This window comes from Plectropomus leopardus, chromosome 10 (assembly GCF_026936395.1).
Source record: "Plectropomus leopardus strain MGB_pleo_1.0 chromosome 10, ASM2693639v1, whole genome shotgun sequence".
In the NCBI taxonomy this organism is placed as follows: Eukaryota; Metazoa; Chordata; class Actinopteri; order Perciformes; family Serranidae; genus Plectropomus; species Plectropomus leopardus.
In genome coordinates this window covers 28,596,327-28,621,836 of record NC_142185.1, presented here as the reverse complement: position 1 = coordinate 28,621,836, position 25,510 = coordinate 28,596,327, and the positions used below count along the sequence as shown (strand labels likewise).

At 38.6% G+C, this 25,510-nt stretch overlaps 1 protein-coding gene across 9 annotated transcripts in view; it reads right to left on the bottom strand.

The window, feature by feature from the left end:
- usp9 (ubiquitin specific peptidase 9) overlaps window positions 1–23,962 on the bottom strand; it is a 54,508-nt gene extending 30,546 nt beyond the window's left edge. For 6 of the 9 annotated variants that reach the window (XM_042494969.2, XM_042494971.2, XM_042494970.2 and 3 more), the window contains exons 1-13: window positions 23,531–23,962; window positions 17,595–17,863; window positions 12,390–12,535; window positions 11,769–11,848; window positions 10,838–10,950; window positions 7,673–7,891; window positions 4,780–4,895; window positions 4,404–4,655; window positions 4,157–4,292; window positions 3,918–4,070; window positions 1,986–2,090; window positions 1,601–1,807; window positions 1,363–1,499 (exon numbers count right to left, since the gene is read on the bottom strand). In XM_042494969.2, the coding sequence (XP_042350903.2) occupies window positions 1,363–1,499; window positions 1,601–1,807; window positions 1,986–2,090; window positions 3,918–4,070; window positions 4,157–4,292; window positions 4,404–4,655; window positions 4,780–4,895; window positions 7,673–7,891; window positions 10,838–10,950; window positions 11,769–11,848; window positions 12,390–12,535; window positions 17,595–17,696 (1,766 nt within the window). In that variant the 5' untranslated portion in view covers window positions 17,697–17,863; window positions 23,531–23,962. Of the gene's footprint in view, window positions 1–1,362; window positions 1,500–1,600; window positions 1,808–1,985; window positions 2,091–3,917; window positions 4,071–4,156; window positions 4,293–4,403; window positions 4,656–4,779; window positions 4,896–7,672; window positions 7,892–10,837; window positions 10,951–11,768; window positions 11,849–12,389; window positions 12,536–17,594; window positions 17,864–23,440; window positions 23,464–23,530 lie in introns of those variants that run through there. The other 3 variants (XM_042494972.2, XM_088083508.1, XM_088083504.1) reach the window with 2 other exon arrangements.
- Window positions 23,963–25,510: the final 1,548 nt, after the last annotated feature.

The window sequence follows — 25,510 nt, the reverse complement described above, 5'->3', positions numbered from 1 at the left end:
GAAATGGGCGTTTTTACTGGTTGGATGTGACTGAATTGGCTCAGAGTTGGAGTTAGAAGTTGAAGTATCAACATTTTCTAGCGCTGTTTTAGTGCAGTTGCACTGTCAACTTTGTTACAATGGGCTCCTTTTGTATCTATGCGCGATTTCATGTAATTTTTAAAATCAAAAGCACCATTTTTTTGTTTACCTATACATAATTGCACTTGATGTATTGTCTTCTTTCAGCACTTCAACAACCGCAGCCAGAATTGACAACCAACATCAACGTTGCAACATTTTCTTTTCAGTTCAAATATAAAGGAATTGTCAATATCTTATCATGTAATTTGAGCTGACTTTGCATTTAAAAATTAAGAAATTTTTAGTGAGTTACAGTAACATTTGAGCTACATTTCACTGTACAGTAATGTGCAGTAAAACTTCTTCAAATGTTATGTGGTCTTAGGAACATTTAAAGCAGAAATCCACTGTGCTTCAGCAAATATGTAAAAAGTTTGCTAACATATTATGACTGACTGAAGTCTTTGGAGCAAATCCTTTTTGGCTGCTCGAAACAGGCTGCCAGTATGCAACAGGAGGACAAGACACGCTTCAGAATCAAAGCAGCGGCTATCTTGACCAGGTTTGGCTCTTTGTTGTAGATGTGTGAGTCTCAAGGTCAATGCATGAGAGTTGGTACACATTCTTTGTACCAAGTTATGTGCACAGATGCATGTAGAGCTGAGAATTAGGCGCACAGCTCATATTTTATGCGCTCTACCATGCTTTTGCATATAGTATTTTAAGCCGTATTACAGCATAACAAAGCAAACGTAGTCTGTGTACCTTTTAGAGTGCTACATAAGAAAAGTGAGAATCCTTTGTCCCAAAGCATCCTAACTAAAAAGAAGTAGTAGAAAACACCTGTAGTGCTTTATTAGGGGCCACACACAGTGGGATGTTTTAAGAACATATTGACAATCAAAATCAGTAAGTTGGGATCAAAATTTGGTTTAGTGAGAAGTATTTAATATTTAAAACTGGGGCAGCAGAGGATAATTTAGATATTATCTTGCAGTGATATGACCATTAACTGCAGGCCCTTTTATGCTCTTAAGCAGAAGAGTTGACATGCCTCACCTCTTGTGCATAATGTGATAGAAATGCCAGGAGTGTCAGCGAGTTGAATTTAAGTGAATGTGAAAACTAAGAAGTCTTGTTGCTTTTTTCACAGGTGTCCATGCATTACATGCAAAATACATCTTAATAATTCTGAATAAAATACTTAAAAGACTATAATAAACACTTCAAACATGCCAACATAAGAATCGTCCTGTACATGTTCCTGTGGTATCAAAATTATTTTTACTATGACCTTACCTAAGGTTTTGAGGAGCTTCTCCAAAGAGGCTACAGATTTCTCTGATTTGCTTCAGGGCCGGGATCACCCATTTGTCATTGGTTCGTAGCTCCTCTATGAAGCGATCTATCCACTGAATCTTCTGCGTGTCTCTGTCCTGTGAGTGAAAATTAAAAATCCTCAGTATTTCAAGCTAAATATGCCCTCCATCTGTTACTTTGCACGGCGTTCAACTTCAACATATCCACCAACACATACCTGTGAGCAGCTGTAATCTAATATTTTGATGTGAGCACTAAGAGCCTGGTCCATGATGTCTACAGGCACATCATCGCTGTGTGCCAGGTTCCACAGCAGGTTTAGGACCTTGTGGGCCATCACCCCATCCTTATCATCCTCAGCCAAGCGCCGGATAAGCTCCAGCAGTTTTTCACGCTGCTTCTTGCTGGCGTTGGTCCAGCTTGCCTGCACAAGAGGAGCAACAGAGTCCAGAGGTTAAGAAAATGGATGTTGCAGTATGTTGTTGTGATGTACCAATTACACCAACAGAAAGAAAAGATACAGTGCATTGCATTGCATTTGCATTACAGTGCAGAACACCTTTATAATCTGTGATTGAGCGACTTAAACAACTTTCACTCACCTTGAAACAGTCAAAAAGGTGATCAAGCTGCTCAGGCGAGAAGTCCCATGCCAGCTTGGCCAGGAGGTCATGGACGTTCTTCACAATGGCCTCATGCTTACCAGCCTGCAGATATACAACAACCCGACTGGTGGGTTAACAAAATACTTCCAACATCCACCATTGAACATCTCAGCAGCGTCAGGGATATGCTGCAGTTGAAATGCTGACAAAGGGCAATTAAAAGCCAGACACCAGGTTGTGCCAGACAGGCAACTTTTTGTTTAGGATGATTTGCAGTTGTGTTTCAGTTACAAGAAAATCAGCCATGATTTGTACCATATACTTTGATTGAGTTTTCTTTCGAAAACAAATGTAACAGTTTCGCATTTAAACTTGAACTGTAATATTTCCTTCTTACTCTAGGTTTTAAGAGGTTTAAACTCCAAAACAGCTTTATTACTGGAGGCTTTGGTGACCCTGATGAAGTGTATGTTTTGATCTAATATCTTTGTTTATGGAACATATCTGTTTGTGTACTTATCTATCTTAATTTTTATCCTCATTTTATTTTTATTTATTTATTTTCACGCTCTAAAGGTCTTCATGTTAATGTGGTTGTAGCCGTTGTTTATGTATGTTCATTTTGTCTCTGTGAACCAATAAAAAGAGAATTACAAAAATAAAAATACATTTGAAAAATAAATAAAAATAGCTGACAGCTGTCATTGGGCGAGAGGCGGGGTACACCCTGGACAGATCGCCAGACTATTGACACATATAGACAGACAACCATTCACACTCATAATCTACTGACAAGCAGTTACGGACAATAAATGAAAATGAATGAATGAATTAAAAAAAAAAAAATAGGTGAAGTTGAACCAGAAATCCTTCCTCTGTTTCTACTTCAGGCGCGATCAGAGCCAGATATACAGCTAAGTGTGTCCTGATCACACCATGCAGGCTCAACTGATATTGGTATAGTCAGTAGCACAAACATTATTGATGTCAGTCCAGTGACTGGTAGAGCAGATCATTTCTAGTCTAAAAACATAAGTGGGCAAGAAAGCATGACTGGTGGGAAGGCTGGTGCTTGCCACTACTGAAAACAAAATGTGATGATGATTGGACAGGTGCTGCCAGTCCAAAACATACAAGAACTATTAACTAGTAACTTTCAGCTAATTTCTTTCAACATGCTAAAAAAAAAACTACATAAAGTTTGTCTGCACAAAACGACAGAGCCACACACTCATGTCATGTTCTGTTTGGTCATATCCCAATTATGCTGCGTTCACATGGAATCAAGCAGACGGCAGACGGAAAACACCTTCTGGATGGCACAAGAAAAACAAACAGTCTGACAGAATGGCAGAACGGTAAAACGAAACATGCATGACAATGTGTTGCAACAATGCTGTGGTGCTGTTCACAAAAAAGGGGAAAAAATTGGAATTCAATTATTTTATGTTCATTACTTTGCGTAATTTCTCTAGTAATGTCCAGATCGCCTGTGTTTTCTGCTGGTGTGAAGAAGCGAACATTTGATTGTAAATTCCCTCATGGAGCAAAAAGTTTAAATATTTTTTATATATTAATGCTGTCTACTGTTACTATTGCTGATTTTCTCTGCTGGCCTCAGATAATTTTACTGTTCTGCTCTCATTCGCCAAAATGATATCCACTTTGCTGTCTACCATCTCCTTGATTCCATCTGAACGCAGCATTACTCAAGCAGCAGTGCTGTATTGTTGTTTTCTGAAGAAGAGGGCATCTGTTTAAGACTCTCCTGTTTTAAACCAACACACCAACACTCAATATTCAATATCAGCATATCAGGAGCTATTTGCTGGCACACATGAATCTTTGGGTTTCCTTAACTTGTAATGGGCTTTTGTCACTCAGACTTAACAGTTAATTAGAATAATATTAAGAATATTGTTAGTGTACCTGAGCCGCCCAGATGTTGTCCAGATCCTGCATTGTAAGCGCTTTTTCTTTGATAACGAAGCGAAGGATCTTCTCCAGTTTCTCTACATACTGCGGCTGGTGCAAACTGTCCCTCAGCACGATGGACAGGATGTGGTTCTGTTGGATCCACTCCTAATGTAGGACAAGGAGGCACAGAGAGGATTTTAGATACAAAGAAATATTTGGCGCACAGTATAAATGTTAGGAGCTGAGCTTACCGCCATGCGCTCTGCAGTCAGCCACTCCTCCTCCTCAGGGTTATGCCGATGGGTGTAGTAGGACACACTGGAGATCACCTTGTTAACTTCATTTAGTGCATTCATTTTGCCGTTAAAAGAAGAAATTTGCAATAACCTGGCAATGAAAATTGAGAGTTTATTTAGTTAACATCAAATTAAATGCAGTCATAATTCAACGTAAGCCCTTCGTTTAATAATAACAACTGGCGTGATCTTTTTTACTTACCTAAGAATCATTTTTAATCTAAAAATCTCTAAGTTCTTCACGGTTTCCTCCTGCCCAGGTACACGAGAAGCCAGATTCTTCAGAGACTTGATTATCATGGACAGTGCGTCGTTTTTGGCTTCATTCTTGGCCTCTTTCTTCAGCTCCTCATCTGTGAGATTCTCTAGAAACTGGGGAACCATCTCAATGACTGGAAGGAAGTACTTCTTTACCGTGTGCAATGTGAGGAACTCGTAACACTGGCCAAAAGGCCTGTAACACAAAGAACAGAAAATCAGGGTCATCGTAACCTCTAAGAACACTTAAAGCACATAAAATGTAAAAGAAAGCCCTTTGACAAGTTATAGAATATTGTTTTCATAAACCACAGCCGTACTTGATAAGTGCAGCGATGATCTGGACGTTCAGTGCTTGGCCGCTCATGAAGCGATCGTGCAACATTTGAAACCCGTTTAACGTGCCAAATTTGTTTATTAAGTCCACCAACCAGCCCTGTGAATTAAAAAAAAAGCACAAGAGAAAACACGTTACAGAAGTTGCCTTAAGTCCAACAAACAGACTTGTGAATTAAAAAAAACATGAGAGAAAAACACATCGAAGATGTTGCCTTTAATCTGTTGACTGAGATAAGGTTTCCCAAATTGTACTCAAATTCCCTAAAAGAGATTTCCTGTTAGGAGTATAACTGACATTGATTTCCTCAACAAAAAGAAAACTACTGATTTTTTTCGACGACCAAGTTCACAATTACGAGCTTGAAAAACAATATTGGCATTCATTATTTTCTCCTCAAGTTTGATTTGAGACAGAGATCCAAAGCTTTGAGAAAGAGACACAAAGAGAGAGATCAAAAGCACTGAGCACTCTCACAATATTCTACAAATGTTGATCCGAGCTTGGCAAAAAAAGCTGCCACTTATTCTTGGAATAATTTACAGAAGGAACAGAAATTGTCTGAGCGGATTGCTATCAGGGAATTTAAGTTCATTTTAAAGGATCGAGAAAATAGCACTCTTGGTCAATGTGATTGCTATTCAGATAATCACTGAAATCATTTTAGACAATTGTACATGTCTCTGTATTCAACAAGTTTTATGCATTTCATTTTGACTGGATTTTTTTGCTTGCTTATTCATAATGTGTGACAGTTGTCTGCTTGTGATCATCGTAACAATGTTTCATGTTTAGATAGATAGACTGACTAATTGGTTAACAAACATCAGACAGGCAGATAGATAGGATAAGATAAGATAAGATAAGATAGGATAAGATAAGACAGATAGATAGAGAGGATAAGATCCAAAAAAAAAATTGGGGTAAGACACATGATAAAAAGTGATCAAGCATTGAGAAAGACGCACAATTGTATGCTGTGTTCACACAACTGACACAGCAACAGGCTAGAAGTCATTTTAAATCAAACCCTGTGATGAAGCTACAAACTTACTCCAGAACCGTCATGACACACTACAAATCAAAGGTGAGCTGGCCTTTACTCTTTCAGCGTTCCAATTATGCAGTGTGCAAGCGTCAACCAATACCATGTTCTGTTTGCAGCTGAGGTACTGTGTTATTTAGCTGAGTTAGCTGAAGTTTGGCTACCTTTCAGCAGTACACTAGGGGATGTATGAGGGCAGCAAACAAATACAAACTAAGATAATGTTCAAACGAGTTCTTTTGTTGCACACAAGCCCAGGACGAAACAATTTTTTCAACGTGTGCAACCCTTCAACAGTGACTCGGCAATGATGTAGGTGGCCACACTGTTGCCTTCTCACTAGTAGTGTGAACACAGCATTTAAGGGCAACTGGGAGAGATTTCAAACAGCTATACCTGATGAGAAAATTAACTACTGCTTCCCAGTCAATAAATAACTTAAGCGAAATTCTGGCTAAATTGTTGCACAGTGGAACCCTAAGTAATCCTGGGCCCCCTGCCAACAGAGGCAGACAGACAGCAGTACTGCAGTACTGTTCATACTGACCTTGTGCCCACGCTGTATTCATCACATTTCACTGTAAATTTCCTATTCTCTGTTGTATCCACCTTCTCTTTTATACAATTTGCTGTTTAACAGAGGCATTAAGTGTGTTATAGACTGCGAGTTCCATATTTTTCATTATCAGGCTACTCCAGAGAGGGATTCTCTTTGTTTCATAAGGGCCCTTAGGGTAAGACTAAAATGCCACCCTATGGATTTTGTCTAGGAGGAGAAGAGACAGACTGACTGTATTCTGGTTGGAGAAAACTGCCTGTTTCCTGCACAACACATCCTCACAGTGATTTTCTGTTTTATACATGCCTTAACATTTATCTTATATTAGAAATACATTTGTTAGGTAATATCATGCATAATGTTAACTGTTAAAGGAAAAGTAAATATTGGTCCAGTAAAGAATGAAAATGAAAGTCTATAGCCTGTTTTACACTGCCTGTTCAACGCAGAAATATCACAGCGTTATGCTGCCTTGCTGCCCTGTATGTACATTTCATGAAATAGTGGGACAGAGTTGTCTCGCATTTACGTCGGCACATGAGGAAGTTACAGTGCTAAAATGGTGTCTGTATAAACAGAACAGCAGGCAGGATGGGACCATGGGCAGGATGGGTGCAACATTTTGAAGTTGTGTTATGTGTGCGATCCACTGCAGAAATTTAATAGCAGAGCCAATAGCAGTTACCGGCTAATTAAAAGATCAAGAACAGCACCCATGAATATCCAAAAACTTGGGTGCCCATTAGCTCACCTTGTAGAGTGAGAGCCCTGTGCACTGAGGCTGTGTCCTCACCACAGCTCTGCAGGTTCAACTCAAACTAGTGGCCCTTTGCTGCATGTCTTCCCCTCTCTTTCCCCCTTTGAAACTTTCACTTTTCTATCATAATACAAGCAAAAAGCCCCCAAAAAAATCTTTAAAAAAAAAATCTGCAAATTGGAAACACAATGAGATTTGGGGGTTCCTTCCCTTCCAAGCAAAGAACAAGATCAGCAGCCATATACCAGAGAAGGTGAATGATTGTTATTTCCATGTTAATGGTATTGTTATTTTTTAGAAAGTGCGGCCGATGCGTATGTTATATGTCACACTACAGGCCGACACTGTCACGCCTGTCACGCCTCTTGATTCCACGATGCCAGCATACCATTTAAAATCTCACACTGGGGCAGCATGTTGCCTCCATCATTTCATTGTGACCTTCACAAAACTTTGTGATTATTATGTTCAAAAGACAATTTTATGTCAGGTCAAATGTTGCAGTGGTGATTCACCTTAGGAGAGCGTGGGTCTGGTGGTCGGGCGAAGAGCTCATCGTCGGCCAGCTGTGCTCCAGCGGGGACAGTCTCAGAGGGCCGTGTGCCATTGTAGATGTGGAACTTGCAGTGGGGGTTGGTGGCCATCGCCAGCAGCTCCAGTAGTGGGAACCAGTCCTGAGAGAGCTTGGCCACACACAGCTCCACCAACCGGTGTGTGTTATTGATGATACACCTCTGTGAGACAAGATTTGATGGGAGGAAGAAAACAGTGACATATTACCAATTTGACTATGAGGGACAGATAAAGGAGAGTGAGTAAGAGCATTTTAAGTCCCTCAATAACCTTATATTTTCACCTGAAAATCCTGTGTTTTCTTCACACGTAGACCATGCTTGGGTGGAAGCATATCCTGACTCATTACAACAGTAAAGTTTATACATGCGGTTTGATATCATTTAATTTGCACTGAATCCCCAGAACCATTTAACAGTGTACATATCGCTCATCTTGATAGGACTCAATTTTTTAAAACTACATTTAGTGTTTTCGAACCTCAACAGCTGACTGCAATAACACCAAATGTTTGCACTGTGTGAAAAATACGACTTTGCAAGATATGGTTAACACACTGGCCTTTAATTCATCTAATGTTTGAATCCTCTCTCTTATTGAATCCTTCCATCTTCTTGAATTACTCCTCTGCAGCTCATAAAGTTGATCTCAGAGGCCTAGTATGTTGAAAACAGGTTAGGAAAGGATGGAAGCAATGCTGAAAATATGTTACTGCGCTAAAACTTTTCTTATAATGCAACACAGATGTTTGTCATTTATACTGAATGTTTCTTTGCACAGATAAAAATAAAGACATCAGTCATATGACATGGCTTAAAGTAACGAGATGAATCTAATTCAGCCGTGTGGGTGAACATTTCAAATTATTCAGTGCTAACAGTTTCTTTTATTTTGTTTTTAAAACCGAACGTTGTAACTGACACCTGTACATTAATACACTGTACCTGGAAATATGAGAAATACTATATTATTCATGGCTTCTGCCCAGTTACCCTGTGGTCAAACAGACTTTGATAGAGCAGCTGCCACAGTCTTAACTCCTAAAATATATCACCCTTCAAGTCAAAGGTTTTACTCACATTTTGGTGCAATTACTAGCATTTCACGTCATCTACACATTTGATGTGAAAACTTCAGTATTCCACATAAACAAACAAAAAGTGTGCCTGTTATTCTTATGATTTATAAAGTTACAAACTTATGCTCCTTCTGCATGGCTACCGACTACTTCACAGATCTAGAGGAGCAAGATATCAGCAATCAATATGGGACTGACTCATCAAATTCCCTGAGAATATTCAGAGCAACTGTGGATCATAAAAATAAAGTGTTTCAAGTGTAATGTGCTTGCAAAAAAAATATTTATTTGCAAGGTTTCAGTGCCAGACCTTCATCAGGCAAATACTTTCCAACAATGAAAAACCATTTCAGATAAGGAGTGGCTGTTATGCTGTGTTCACGCTGAGTGACAAAGCAACAGCGTGACCAGCTACATTACTGCTGAGTCTTGTTGCTCAAGCGCTTGTTGTAGTAGATATGTCGTTCTTGGCTTGTGAGTATCTGCCACTTGCAATAAAACACCTTAAAAGAACATCATCTCAATTTTGTAGCTGATCCAACAAATATCTATGTTTCTGATCATTTCTGAGCCCTATCTTAACATCATACTTTGCTGAGATATTGCATCTTGGTGTGTACTGTAATACACAGAAAGCTAGAATGGCATCAGGTAACTTAGCTGAAAGCAGTGCCACAGGTTGAAACAAAAACACACAATTGTTTGATGCTTCACTGTGCCGTTGATGCACTGCAAAAGTGGGTCCGCACCATTTCTATACTGGCGTGCGCTTGCAGTGCACCAAACAAACAGTCTGCACACCATTTGACGGGTATGTTAGGTGGCAAATATGTTGGATCTACTGCTAAATTTGAGCTGCAAGTGCTGCGCATACGTTACCATGACCACACGTCAAATATAAACACATACAAATAAAGGGAACTTTATAAAACAGAAAGGCTTCAATAAAATCATATTTTGAACATTACTGTCCATGTATGCAATTATTTGTCAACAAGGAAAGCTATCATGGCTTTTGTCCTGTAGACTGACACTGTTGTTTGTTTTGTCAGCTGACAATTATTTGGTTGCTGCTACTGTCTGACAGATTACACTCCATTTAAACAGCTCCTACCCTCACCGTATCATGTTGAGCGGTGCACCAGCGGACTGAAATGGAGCACAGCCAGTTAAGGCCAGCTCAACTTTAATTTTTTGCCAGTCAAGCCCATCTGCAGCGTCAATTGTCGGGCTTGGGTTTTTAGCTGTCAGCAGCTTCCTCTCAAAATGACATTTTAGCCTGTTGCTGTGTCATTTGTAGTCTGAACACAAAATGGCTTTAACTAAATAAATGATACAGCCTAATATGAGACAATTAATGGTTTTTTATCTGAAGACGACATATTTCATCATATCTCGGTGCATAGTCCTACTTTATTGATGCTGGTTTTTCACTAAAATGTCGTTATAGATTTAAATAAAAATGCTGTTAACATTATTTAGGGGTGACAGGAGACACAAATACGTTTTTGCCTCCTCACACCCTTGTCCGTCTCACTGGTTTATCATGAAAAGGTTCCAGAGATCAATCTCTTTAACACAACACAACAGCCAGCCTCAGCTACTTCTAACAAAAAGATCATTGATCACTGCTGGCGTTGCCTCTTTCCCTCAGCTCAGAGAACACCAAACAGAAAACTCAATTTACAGGCAACACCAAGGTCTGAACAATGCACACATCCAATGAGATAAGGGTGAAGATGTCAAAGAATAAATAAAGCTAAGGTGACTATGCTGAGTCAAACCAACTGATAATAATATAGATTTCTGTCACCCTTTCTTAACACCTTTGATCCCTCAAATCTATACCAGTACAGAGTCGCTGTCGTGTTATGTGGGAGTAAAAAAGGAGGTCAGATTCCAAAGACGGTTTCCTTTACCTCTACAATCAAGCTTTTATATGAGTTACAAATGCCAACCTTATTACCTTTTATAAAAACTGAAGAGTTCATTTCATTATATGTATTTTGAGTTAATTATCTCAACTCACATGAATCTCAAACTTCCAGCCACTGACTGCCTCGTCTGTCAGGATCTTTGTGAAGGAGATGGTCAGACCATCTCGGAAAAACCTCTGACATGCCTCACACTTCACATCCAGTCCTGCAAGAAAACACATCCCTCATTTAATACCACACACAATTCATACAAAATGTTCTGCAAAGTGAAATGGCAGATGCTGATGGAAGAGCATAAAGGAGGTATGAAGCCTAACACAGGTTCTTTGAGTTATCAGAGTTCCATTATCTTCAATTATTTTTTAAAATCTGCAAGGCTGTAAATTTCACATAGAAAAGTACATTACATTTATTTTCACATAATTAGTGCAGAAAAATGGCTCATTTATGCTTACTATAAGACGTGGACATTCTTCTGTCTATACTCTGTGTTTATTTCACCAGTATTTGTACAGGTTTTCTGAAAGCTTACTGATGGCTGGGCAATACTAGAGATCGAGGAGGCGGTGTACTATAGTTTAGGCAAGATGTGACAGTAGGACTTTAAGACTTTTTTTTAATGGCTGAACTGAATGAATCGTTAATATAATGACACTAATTCTCATCCTTTTTCAGTTCTATTTCATTGTAAATTGAAAGTCTCGGTCTAGCTGGGCAAGTCAGCACAAAAATTATGTAATAATGAAAATAACAGATGAAGACAACACCAGAAAACTAATGTCCAACTTATTTATCAAGCATCAAGAGTAAGCATTTGATGGTTCTAGTGTCTAAAATGTGAAGATTTGTTGCTTTTCTCTCTTTTATATAAATGTAAAATATTCAAAAGATGAAATAAAAGTGAAAATAATCATTAGTAGTGGTCGACAGATTTTCTACATTTAATTTATTTTTTGACCGTTACCAATTTGTACTGCATGATTAGCCTTTAAACCACTGAAAAAAACATTGGTATTTCCCTACCTTTTTTACTCAGGTCAATAGCAGCTTCCAAGAGGACTTCTAACTCTCCTTTTGGCAAAACCGGAACGACCCAACGAGGCCTGGGAGGAAAGAAATCAAAAATCAACTGAAAAACCACCATATATGAGAAAAAGCAAGTATATTGCATGAATGATGTCACCCCAAAGAGCTTAATTTGCTTTGTTGTTAAGAGGGAATGTGACTGTTGTGGTGTCTTTCAGACTGAATGTGAAGCTAATTTTGAAGAGGGCATACAAAGTCAATGGAGACATGAATAGACATCAATTTTTGGTGCCATAAATTGAGCTTGATTTGAAAATGTTTTGCCTCAAGTCAAAAATTTGCATTAATCACAGACTGTACAACTATATTTCAGAAAAATTCGAAGTCAGGAGGAAGGGCAAAAGAGGTCTGGAACACAAAAAGTCGTCAAGTTGTCAATCGACACAAAAAAATCTGGGATTATTGCAAAGTATCTCCTGCAAAACCTTTAACTAGTATATTGTTTGTCACGATTAAATACAGACTTAACATTTTAGACTAGCAATATCTCAACAGCGAGTCAATGCTCTGTTTGTGTGTCCGAGGATGCAGCCTCTTAATCAGCATGTGACTAAATACCTGTTGATCATATCATCCAGCTTGGCTAGGTCAGTGTGAGGGAAGGCGGGCTCCTCCTCTTCCAGCTGAGGGGGGCCATCCCCCTGGCCCTGTTCATCTGGTGGGCTCACTGGAGAGTTCTCATTAGATGAGTTAGGAGATGATGTCTAGAAAAAAGACAATCAAAATTAGACCTCTGTAGATGTATCATATAACCACCAACCATCATATAATCATATAACCAAGATCTGATAGTAATACTGTGTCAGACATGATATCAAAGTACCTCAAAAACAAATTTCAAGAGGTTATATCGTAGTTTACCAGATTCAATCCTTTAATATAAAATTAAGCTTCTGTGAATCATTTATAAAGCATAAATACATTGTCATGAAAATATGAACAGCTTCAAAGTGTGATTGAGACACTCGTACAATGTAATTCCATGAGGGCTGTGCCAAAACTCCTTTTTTTAATATATATTCAAGCTTCTTTTGAGGTTTTCAATCAAACTTTGAATGTCTGTCGTCATTTCATTAAAAAAAATCCTAAAGCAAAAGCTAAAATTTGAATGAATTGCTTTGTGGGATTAAATTAGCTTCTTTAAAAATTAGATCAACTTTATTTAATGAATAAATGTAATTTATGGTGCAGTTAAATTGCTGTTAGACTGCTCTAATAATACAGGTATACACCTTTAATAATGGTCTATGGCAAGTGGGAGAGCAAACAGTATTGTTTAACCCAGTGGAAATGTTGTTTTTTGAAAGTTTAAATACAAACAAATGTAGACTGAGGCTGAATTTTGCATTTTTTTCCCCCAATAAATTATGACTTTTAGACTTAAGAACACGCTGGATATTCGTTGTTTTTGGAAATGTATGGATCACGAGCATCAAATAATTCTTTTCAGCCACCACTACAATCTATTACAGTGGGGCAATTAGATGATAATATCTGCTATGGGCAGTGTCACTGGCAGAATTAGCTATTTAGCTAATTTAATGGTCTTCCTTCTGAAGAACAAGTGAGAGCAGTGGCTTGGTTGTCTGCTGAAGCTACAAAGCTTTAAACTATTCGTTAAATTCTTAAATGCAATACTTTCTTTATTGTCTCTTATAGAATTATATTCATTCATAAATATCCATCCATCAGGCAGGTGCACCCTGGACAGGTGGCCAGACTATCACAGAAGAAAGACAATGCTCACATTTTCACCTATGTGCAATATAATTAAGAGTAAACAATTAATCTAACCTGCATTTCTGTGAGAAGAAGCTGGAGATCCTGGGCAAAACCTTACCCCAACATGGGGAGAACATGCAAACTCCACAAAAGGGTTAAACTCAAAACCTTCTCACTGGTCAACTTAGTTGCTGTTTGTTTCTAACAACTTGTTGGGGAAAGAATTTTAAGTTTGGCCAAAGGATGGATGTACAGTAACAGCCATGTTGTAGCAAAAAAACATAATTGTTTATCCCCTGATGTTTTATTCACTGGTGCTGTTATCTGTTGTTGTTTTTTTTTTTAGGTAGCATGACAGTTACAGGAAACACAGGTTGAGATAAGGGGTGATGACAGTTTGCAAGCTTATTGTTGTGGGAACATGACGTGTTAAACAACTCAACCACCAGGATACTTCGAGGCATTCTGTTTTGATTCTATGTTTAAAACATATGGATGAAGAAACATGACTTAGTCATAAATAGAGAGTACCAACAGCATGGTTTTAGAGGTGTGAAGAAATGCTGAAATAGCAGCAAAGCAACCATTTTTTGAGACATAGCAGCTTTGCCTGTTAGCTCACTGACACTCACTGTCATATCATTAACTGAAACTGCAGGCTGCTGTCTATCTAATTTGTGTGCTTGTCTGGTCATTCGCTAACAAGGCTGTGCAGTTTCTGGTGTTTTAATGGAGTACAATGGGGCTTTTTTTTTATCAGTGGTGTATGCGGAGCAAACAAAGGGTAAAAATGGTTCTGACTTGATGTCGCTGACCCCAATCCATAAAAAAACTGACTGAGCCCTAATCTTGATCAATTTTGCTACATTGCTCCAAAAATGATTGTATTTTTACTAATAGCTATGTTTTCTTTGATAAATGAATCCAAAACTAAGGCAAAAACAACAAATGCATTTCATTCCTGCTTGTAGCAGCTGCAAACTTGTCATTTTTGTTTTACTTTTTATTGCAGGATCAAGATGGAACTTTTGACCTGCAAAGCTAGAGGGAAGTTTTACTACCAGTTTCTACAGTGCTATATACAAATGGACAGTCAAGGCCCACTTCTTGTATGGGGGTAGGGTTTCTATTGTTGTGGGCATGAAGTGAACATGCATGTAGGCATAAAGAAGCAGGTGTCTCTCCTGAAAGCCCTTTAAACAAAGCCATTCAAGTCATTATACTCACAGAATTTGGCATACAGAGCATTGCTCTTTTCATCCTTATCTACCAAGAGGAAACAAAATGTGAGGGCTGACATGGATGTGTTAGAAGTATAAATGTGTTAGTATGTGGGTGTATCTCTGTTACGGCGCTGTCAAATAGAAATTTTTGGAAGGAAGAGTGTTTAAGAAACAAAGGCATCGATGTGCGCCCATGAATGTGCATTTAAGCACCATTTTGACCATTCCTGTCTTTCCTAATCTAACATAAGAACATCGGTGCTGGTGTAAACAGCTGTGGATGAACGTGTAAAAGAGGGACACACATAGTCGAGGGAGATGCATAACTGAGAAATATGAAATGTGGGGGTGTGTGGTGAAGGCTCCTTCTGCTTGGCTGACCTACATAGGCAGCTTGCCTCTCACGTCTCACCACCGCTCATCTCTAACCAACACAGGCCTGCACATGCACACGCACAAAGATACACACACACCCTTTATCCATCACTCAGGAGGCTCTGTTCATTGATGCCTCGCCTTCACTCTTTCTCCCTCTTTTCCGCTCCCTCCTCCCCTCCCTTTTCGTCCCCTTGGGCATCTGTGTGTGGTTTAGGTACGAGCAATATCTGTTTAAAAAAACTGTGCTGCAGTGTCTGGACTAACAAAAACAGAAATATCAAAAATACATTCCATGCCTTCTCCCCTAACAGGTTAATTTAAATACATGTTGCCACCGCCAGAAAGGAAGGTGTAATTATCAATCATTGAAATCAAATACAAGAAGACGTAACTGGATGACCGCAGCAGACAACCAAAGGACGACAAGAACAAAAATATTCAACATAAAGGGCAAAATATCTTGGTTTACATCTTGGTACGTGAGAGTCATGGTTCAGTTCAAACTCCAGTTTAGGAGATGCGCCTCAGTGCATCTTCAATACAGCGTAGAGATGGAAACTATTTACTGACATTATAAACCCTGGTAAAATACTCTATGATTAATATCAGGGTAGGAAATTAGCACTAGCCACCAGCTAAATGTGCAAATGCTGGTAAAATATGTACATGGCTGGTAGATTTGCCTAGCTCACCAGCTAAAAACTGAAATGTAATCTATAAAATGGCTGGCAAGTAAGTTAAAAAGAGAGGTTACAGTGTCATATTGCATCATATCATATTGTTGCAGTACAACACATGCACAGTAAAATCTGGTCTACACTTGAAAGGCGCACAATTGTAGAAAATGGGAATGACTGATTCCTTTCACTAAGGAGTCTATAGTCAGCCTTTGGTCAAAATATATTAAGAAAGGTATGGGTTTTTACTTTCTAGAGGTTGTGTCCTCGCTGCAGCGGCCGCGGGTTCAATTCTGGCCTTGGCCCGTTGCTGCATATGACCCCCCTAATTCTCCCCCTTTCACGCTTTGACTGTCCTATCAATTAAAGGCTTAAAAAGCCCAAAAAATTATCTTAAAAAAAAAAAAGATAGTTGTATTGTTTATATTGATGTGTCTGATTTTTTCCTCATATAATGTTTGAGTAATCCAAAAACTAAATTAAAAAAAAAAAACTTTTACAATTCTGCAATTATTAAATAGATCCTTAATAAATAACGGAAAACAACAAAAACAACCTTTCATCCATTTAATCGTACCCAAAAAGTTCTGTCAGGCACACCTGAAGAGTAACCGTCCCTTTATTTCTAGCATGTGTCATACCCCATAGCTCCCATGGGATCAAGGAGCATATGCCAGTCTCCTTTGAATAACCTTTGTAGCTGGGTGGACAAAAAAAAGTGAATTTCCAACACTAGTTAGTATTACTATTTCAAATTTGAACTATAATGAAAACCATTTATGATTACCACGCTTTGAAAAACTCACTCATACTATCTAGCATCAACCAAAGTTAGCAACAGTCTCCCAAACGCAAGTACAAAGTGGCCGCACAGCAGGTAAATTAAGTGATGCTACTGGTCCCTTTTCCTCATCTACAGCAACAGATACTTGAGAAAGCATGTCAAAGGCAGGCTAACTTTAATATTAATGCACATTTGATACAGTTTTCATATGTTTACGAAAGGTATTGGCTATGTTATTATTTCAATGTTAATGCAAAAAAGTGCACAGTCCAAATTCTATTTGTGCGTTTTAATATAAAACTATCCATACTTTTTTTGACATTTTTAGCACATTGTATCAACACAGTTTCGCACAGGTTGCCAGTGTATGTGTGGCAGTAGACGACGATGACGCGAACACTCTAGTAACATTCTAGCAAAAGGCAAGAGGTCACAATAGGCTATAAAACTAAACGGCATCTCTACGCTAAGAAATTGGAAATACAAAATAAATACAAAAATAAAAGTTAAACTTGTGCATTAGGAGGAGGTTTTACCATTTGTTTAACCTTGGCTGTAAGCCAATGCAAATGCCAACTCAGTAACTGTTTATCCTGTTCTGCTTTTGTGTCGAACAGCTGCTTGAAAGCAGCAGGGTTAAGGAGTGGGGCTTTGGTTGGTTTCTTCCTCGTCCCGACAATCTGTTGCTGTTGTAGCTGACCAGGAACGTGCAGGCAGGTCTTCCTGCTCCAGTGTTTAATTTGCGCTCTCCATAGTGTGACTTGCTCTCACATCAATCAGCTTGTTGTATTAACTTCAGCACCTGTTGCTAATTGTGTGAACTCTGGTTCAACATTATGCGCATCAATCTTCAAACCATGAATTCTGTGTGCTCCAAACTATGATCCCTGTAGTGGGACGGTTTGACATCAGTACGCAACCCGATACAGCCCTAGAAAGGGCTAATGTAGAGCTTTAGCTGGAAAAAAAAGATACTGACCTGGTTCTGTGGCAGTGGGGGTTGGCTCTGAGCATCAGGTGCCTGGCCCTGGCCCTGACTGTCATTGCCCCCCACCGGAGAGCCACGCGTGGTGGCTGTCATGCTCGCCACAGGGCAGATCTTGGCAATCTTGGCCTCTTAGGGAGCGCTGGCCAGGAGGGAAATCACAGCCACCTCAGCTGTAGAGCAGAGGGAAGAGAGCCCGAACACACGAGAGAGGGACACAAGCACCTGGAGATCTGGATGTGCCGCTGAGACCATTGCATAACCTGGAACAGGGAAGAGGGCTAAAGGTCAGATTTATCAGCAGCATGGTTAACTTACTCTCAAAATACACGCGATAGATATAATCTTTTACTGCAGAAATCACAGTCTACATCATATTGTTCTCAACTGGGCTGTGCTTAGTAATTGACCACGTCTATCTCGAGAACTGCCTTACTTAAGTTCTGTGTTCAATCATCAACATGGTGTATCATGAATTTAGATGCTACAGCTGGGCTTTGGAGGGCTGACACGGATCACTAATTTAAATTAGTTTCAGAATATCCAGCACCAATCATTAATGATTCCTTCCTTGCTCATTATAACTTAATTACACCTCATAAAGTCAGCAATCGAATCATCTTACATATAAAATTCTATATAGATCTCCCACACCTGCATGCTTTACTAAATTACCACAGAGAAGCTTCAAAGGTCGATTACTAACAGACATTTTTACATCTCTTTCAGACACCAGGCGAATATGCCAACCAGTGGGACAACACTGCAGTGGACAGTGTTACTGCCAGCCTATGTAGCCTTACAACGGCGTAATAAATAACAATATCAAACTCTGATATACCTCAAAAGTAATCCTACATAGCCTAGTTTCATTTTAACTCTGATATTCTGTTGCATCATGCTAACACAGGCCCCTAAACACTATGAACAATCAGCCGGAGGACACAGCCTGCCTGAATCCATCTCAGGTCCCACCACAGTCGACAGCACCATCTCAAATGTGTGTGAGGGCAGACATGAGCATATAGCCCCAGGTGTGTATAGTGGCGATAGGGCAGCGGTGAAGGATTGTGAAGTGAAAACACTGCATTACATTTTCTTTATTCTAATATTTTTCTGACTGGCATATATAGAATACTACCCACTTAATCATTCGTAATGCAGATTATTATTGTCATACTTTCTCTGGATGCCTTAGACTTCATCAATTCTATTTTTTGCAACATGGGCCTTATTTTTGTTGTTTTATCCATTATATTTTTATCAATAATAATGAAACTGTACTCATAAGTTAACTGCTGAGATGTGGGAACATGACGACACTGCTACAGTCCGATGAGGCGAGAACCCCCAAGCGGTGAGACAATCAGACTGTTTCAAACAAGCTGGCAGTTTGGCCACATTATCCAACCCACTTTACTCTGAGGTGAAACTTGTAAAGTCAGTCATATTCCCTCACTGGGAGTTAAGCCAGGAAGTTGTGCCTGTAAACTGCAAAAGATATTTACCACAGAGGGTCGGGGTGATACCGTTACTGTGCTTTCAATTTCTATTCCATATATGTTTATCTTATCTGAAGGTTTCTTTAAAACCTGCATAATCAGGAAGCCACATTACTCAAATGGTTAAGGACCATGCCACTTAACAGTAACTGCTTCAGTTCAACTCCAGCCAGAGGACATTTGTGGCATGTCATACCTCTGTCTCTCTCTCTCTCATCATGTTTTATGTCTGTCTCTATATTGTGGCTGTCAAACACCGGCAAAACAATAAAAAATAATCCTCAAAATAATACAAGCCTGCCTGATTGTCCAACCTTTCCCTGTCTTAATTCTTTTTGGAGATGTCCCGACATTCCCAGACATCACCACTTACACTGAGTGAGTGCAATGTAATTATTAGTTATAGGACCAACAGATAAAACTAGAGAAATAAGACCTAGCTAGTATGACACTAGAATATCCCTTTAAATGCCAGTACAATAATCAGAAAAACATGATGCAGCCTGCCAATTTAGCCCTTGGCACTGGCACATAACTGTGTGATCAACAACAAATCCAGAAGATAAACATATCCTTTTAAAGGAGGTGTCATGCTGCATTTCAATCTAAAACTTTCATGCTTTCGGATAAATCTGGAATACAGTATCATTTCAGGTTTTTTATTTTTTTCAGCAGCCAAGAAGGTGCAGAAATAAAACTAACAGAATCTGTTAATAGTGTTTTAAATAAGCCACATGTATAAATATATATTTTTGGCTAGTATAACTAGAACTAGAACAAGAAGACTATGAATGAACTGCTGTGACTTCTGGGACCAATGCATGAGCACACTTGCCTCCATATCAGCAGCAGAAAAGCTGATGCCAAATACTAACATTATTAAAAAAAACAATTAGGGGATATTTATTGGTTCCTGTTTCTTACAGTGTCCAGGATTTGCAACTGAACTAAAATCAGAGCAGAACTGTTAAGTGAAATGCTCGACTACACAAATCAGTACACCACACCTTTTGGTCTTCCTGTCATTAAATTAACACAAAGTTGTGTTAGAGTCTATGCTGTTTTAAATGTATTTTATAATTGAAGGTGGGAAAGGTTTATACCAGTTTTACAGAGTGCCAATAAAGCCAGAACCGTCTTCCACAGCGATTCCCGTAATCAAAATCAATACAGTGCAGTATGACTTCATGATTTTTTTTTTTTAGACAAAATAGAAAAAATCCAAGACATGCGCTACACTGTTTAAGCAGCTGAAAGCTTTAGTGAAGTTGACAATCACGCTATATCTAAGTCTGACCCTTTGTAAGCCCCAGAGGACATAAGGCCATGAGTCATTATGTGCTCAATTTCACTTACTTTCTAAAAGCCCATGTTTACTGAATCTTCTGCCCAGAAACATCAAAAGTTTACCAGCTCAACAAAAGACTGGGAACAGGAACAGAATTCAAGCGAAATGTTTGGCGTACATAATACAGAAATCTGAGGTACATACAAAGCAACCAAAAATGTGAGTGCATATACATCATTAAACACCATAACTGCTTCTGTTTTGCCCTCTTGGAGAGGAATGACTGACTGTTACAGCTAAAACCAACAGTCTAATTTGCAAGCACATGTCTCACAAGTGAACATGGGCGTATTTAGTGACTGATTTGACTTTTGGTGACCATAAACCTATTTACAGAGTACTCATCAATTTCTTATCAGATATGAATTTGATTAAACAATCAGTTAAAACTAATGTTTGGTTTATCTACTGTTACAATGTTCTCCTAGTTTGAGGGTAGTGAAACTATATTATTTCCTATTTTAAAGGTGGCCAATGACATCTGCTTCAGCATCAGCAATTTGTGTTGCAGCTGTCATTACAGACAGTACATTATATTACAGCCATTATTACTGGCAAAATCCAGAGTGTCTTTGGCTTGCTGACAGAATCACATAAATGCCATATCATGTAACTATTGAAAGTTACAATCTGTGAAACCACTCAGTATCTAACTTTCTACTAATGGGGGTATAGGGTGGGTTACTCATGACACACAATAAACATGCTATATTTTACCAACAGTATCAAAAAAGTGCCACGATCATTGGAACAAACGCCAAGCTAGCTATAACTGCAGACTTATGGACTGAACCGATGTTGTATCAAACTGTTTTCCCTTGTTGAATAATGTTTAGACCCTGTTAATGCATAGCAACCTCCTCTGTGGTGAGATTTAGGAGGGCAACAAGTGCACGAAGACAAGGTGAATAAAAAATAATTTAGAGTTTTTCTTATAAAACCTTTTTTTTTTAAAAAAAAAAAAAAAACAAAATTAAATAAAAAAGGGTTTGGTCCACATGCTCATGAGGGGCAGATGAAGGATCTGTTATCAGGGTTGCAACACATTTTCATGGAAAAAATTTCAAAACTTTTCTATGAGTTTGCTAGAACTCTTACACATTTTTTTTCCTATCCCACTTGCCCAGCACTTTTTAAATATACCAAATTGAAAGTCTATTCAAAAAATAATTCCAGCTAGCTACAATACATTTTAGAGCTATGTTAGCTCCAGAAGATAAATGTGTCATTACATTACAGCACATGCAGTGTTATCAACACAAGATTAATGTAACAATTAAATTAATCACAAGAAAATTTCCATGACTTTTGCAACCTTTCAGTATTTCTCACAAATCCAATGACTTTTCCATACTTGGAAAAAGTGGCTGTAAAATTTCATGACTTTTCCAGGTTTTTCATTTCCGTGGGTTTGGGTGCACTGATCAAAGTAACAGTGTTAAAATGATTATTAAATAAATTAAAATTAAATTATATAATTTAGAATATAGCATATAGTATAAAAGATGTAAAACATTTTTTTTTATAAAAAGAAGGGTAATGGGGGATATGAAGGAATATTAAACATTTAAGAAACATATTAACAATAGAGACAAAAGATAAATAAAATATATAAATAAAAGATATAAAAAGGTTGAAAGTTAAAATAGATGCTCAAATGATTAAAACACACTTGGGTTCCCAATTAAACAATAAGGTGATAAGTGCTATAAGTGTCACATCATAAAAAATCAAGGGTTTGGGTAAAGTTAAGGTAACGGTAAATATATATTGACGGGGAAACAGTCTTCGACACAACACCGGCATTTCAGCGTTAATTTTAGTGTCATTAAAAAACACATTTTGTAGACGGTTAAATCGGTCATGTCAAATTATGTGTGCTACCTTGCAATATCGTCACAATTTAACAGCCCAGGTAAATGTGAAGTACACTGTGACATTACGTAACGATCAATACAAACCAGCGCCGTCAACAACCGTTAACAGCTGGTGGTTTAGTTAGTTAACGCCTGCCGCTAGCTAGCTGCGGCAACCAACGTTAGGTTAGCCTGCAAGGCGATCCGCCCAGACAGCAGAGCAGCGACGGCCTTGTCGTCCAAAGCCCGTTGCGATGAGGCCTCATTATTCGACCGGGCCTGACATTAAACTTGCCCCGCAAACCTCTGCTACACAACGGACAATCTTAAGCCCGGACATCGTACAGTTAACGACCAAAATCATTATCGATCTAACATCACTCTCCCTTGCATTATTGTTGATCAACCATGTTCTCGTAACGCCATTTACAATGAGAGTCGGCCGTGCTAGCATGCTAACGAGCAGCAACTTAGATAAACAGTTAACGTTAGCTAGCCGTTAGCTTGCGTGCGGGTAAATACCCGACGGTAGCTAACGTTCCTATTTTGACAAGCGGCTTGCTGATATGACTCGACAACTAGCTGACTACTTTGCCCGTCAATAAAACGAACACCCTGCGATTAAGCTTAACGTCACCTTGCAGCAATTTCAGCGTTAAAAATAAGTTAACCAAGCTAGCTGTCTTAGATGAGATGTTAGTGACAGGGGAGTCGTCTATTTCCTGAAATGTTCTGACCTGTATCGTCTAACGCCAAGTTATAACTTGGCTAAAAGAAACTGAAATCACATCTTGCAAGCCCGAGTAATACAAAATGTTAACAGCAATGTGATTTTGATAAATCTACTATTAATTATATATATAAAAAATAGAGTGGAGGATGACAAAATATCAGAAACTTGTAAACATAAGAAAGGAAATGTTCCTTCTCAGTCAGTAGTCAGAGTCGAGGACCATTAACGGGTAGCTAGCGCTAGCTTGACATCAGTCATTTTAGCAGGCTAATTAGACTGATAACAGCATGAATTGCAGTTTAATCGCGTTGACACTGTCAAAGATTCAATAAGCAGTAGCTAACAGAGATAAAACCACCAGAAAATGAATAAGACAATCAACCAAAATGCAGTAATGTTACCTTGCATCCACCACCAGCTGACGCTAATACTAGCAGTAGCCAGCTAACAATCACCAGCCAGCGTACCGAGCTAGTTAGCTAACAACTCACCAGGAATTTGATATGACTTCCCCCTCTATTCACGGGCTACGTCCAGCCTTGAACGATGGTGTCGTCGTATATTACATAAACGTGGCCTATATCAGTGACAGTTTCGCAGGACCCCAAAACCTTTTACTAGAAAGATCTAATTCCTACGTTTTTTCCTTTGCTTCTGGGTGTTTTTCCTGCGTCACCGGCGCGGTAACAGCCCCCTAACTCTATCTAGTCCGATTTCTGGGGCTTGTCACTTCGGTCCCAGCAGTCACTCACAACTTGAATCAGTTCAACATGGCGGAAGCGCAGTCGGACACAAATGCCGCTCAGTAAAACGGGCCAGACGACCGTGTGAACTCCAACAGCCAGCGCTGTCTGTGAGCTAGTTTGCACCACGACGGAGAGTAGCGCAGCAAACACAACAGCCGCTGAATGGAAAGAGCAAAAAACCCCTCTCAATTCTGATAACTGACTCCGGCTCCAGTGGAAATATCCAATCCGTAGTTTGAGTAAAACCAGGAGAGAAAAAACGGAGCAACCTGACGCACTGGACTATATCGCCTCCTATCGCACGGGGTGATCATATATGAACAGGCGATGTTTTGATTAAAAGCCAAAATTCTGGAATGCGCTTTCCGTCAAAATTAAATAAATAAAAACATAGATAAATAGATACGAGCAGGAAATAAATAAATATGACCACGATATAAATCCATTGAAAAAAATATTAGGGCATAAAAATGGAATAAATAAAATAAACTTAAATTTGTTTTGTTTTGATGTCAACGTGATATATATATATATATATATATATATATATATATATATATATATATATATATATATATATATATATATATAAATTTTCATTTCAAGAAATTATACAACATAGTTATGCTTAAGTTACATATCACAGAACAAAGAGAAAGGACAGGAACATACATTACAAATAATAAAAACAACAAGTCATAAATATATAAATAATAAATAAATAAATATATTTGTGTGCAAAAATATATTCCAAAGTTTAAATGAGGCCACAGAGTTAGTGAGCACAGTGCATATCTTTCAAAATTAGTGTTTTTGGTTCCAAATTCTATTTTGTCTTAGTCTTCTTTCAGCATAGATCAAATAGGAAACACTCTCTGTGAAACAAAGAGGGAATTTTAAACTAAAAAGACTGTAAAGTTGCATTTTATCCTCTTAATGTATGGCAGATTAATGAAACCTCACATTAGCTTCAGATGGACTTCAAAATGTATTTTTGCCAGAATTGGGAATGTTGTCCTCCATCACTTGCACTGAAAGCACACTAGGATGTATGAACAAAGCAAAGCAGCAGAATCTAACCTCAACCTGTTTGGAGGCCACCATGGCAAAAAATGAGCTGTTGGACCCCTATTAAGCCAGTTCCTCTCTTTCATTGTGTATTGTGTACATTACACCTGAAATGTAGCTTTAAACTCGTTGTCTGATAATCTGATTAAACACAAATTAAACAATTTAAGTACAATAACTGCAATAATGATAGTCTTACAACTTCACTTTGACACAGGGCCTCATATTAAGGCAAGACAACAAGACCCAATCTACAGCTGTTAATAGGCCCGACGTTAGTGAGATGTACATTTCCATATTCCTTACAGATATGATAGTCAAATTAGCCAGACAGTGAACCTCTGGTTTCTAAACAATGCAAATGGCTTTCGATGAGTCACCCAAGTGCCCCAAATATAGAGGACTCATCACTCACTTGTCTCATTGTATGCATTCCACTCAGCTGCAACAGGGACCCACTTTATTGTCGAAAATAAACTAAGTGACTAGAAAAATAGAAACACCTGCACAGTGCAGTGCAATCTAATCCAATAGCCCTGCTATAAACACGGTTCAATATGAATTGTTTGGTTTCATTTGAGATTGGGGGCACCCAATAGATGATCCAAATAAGCTGGGTTATTACTCTAAGATACAAAAACACAAACTAAAGCCTCA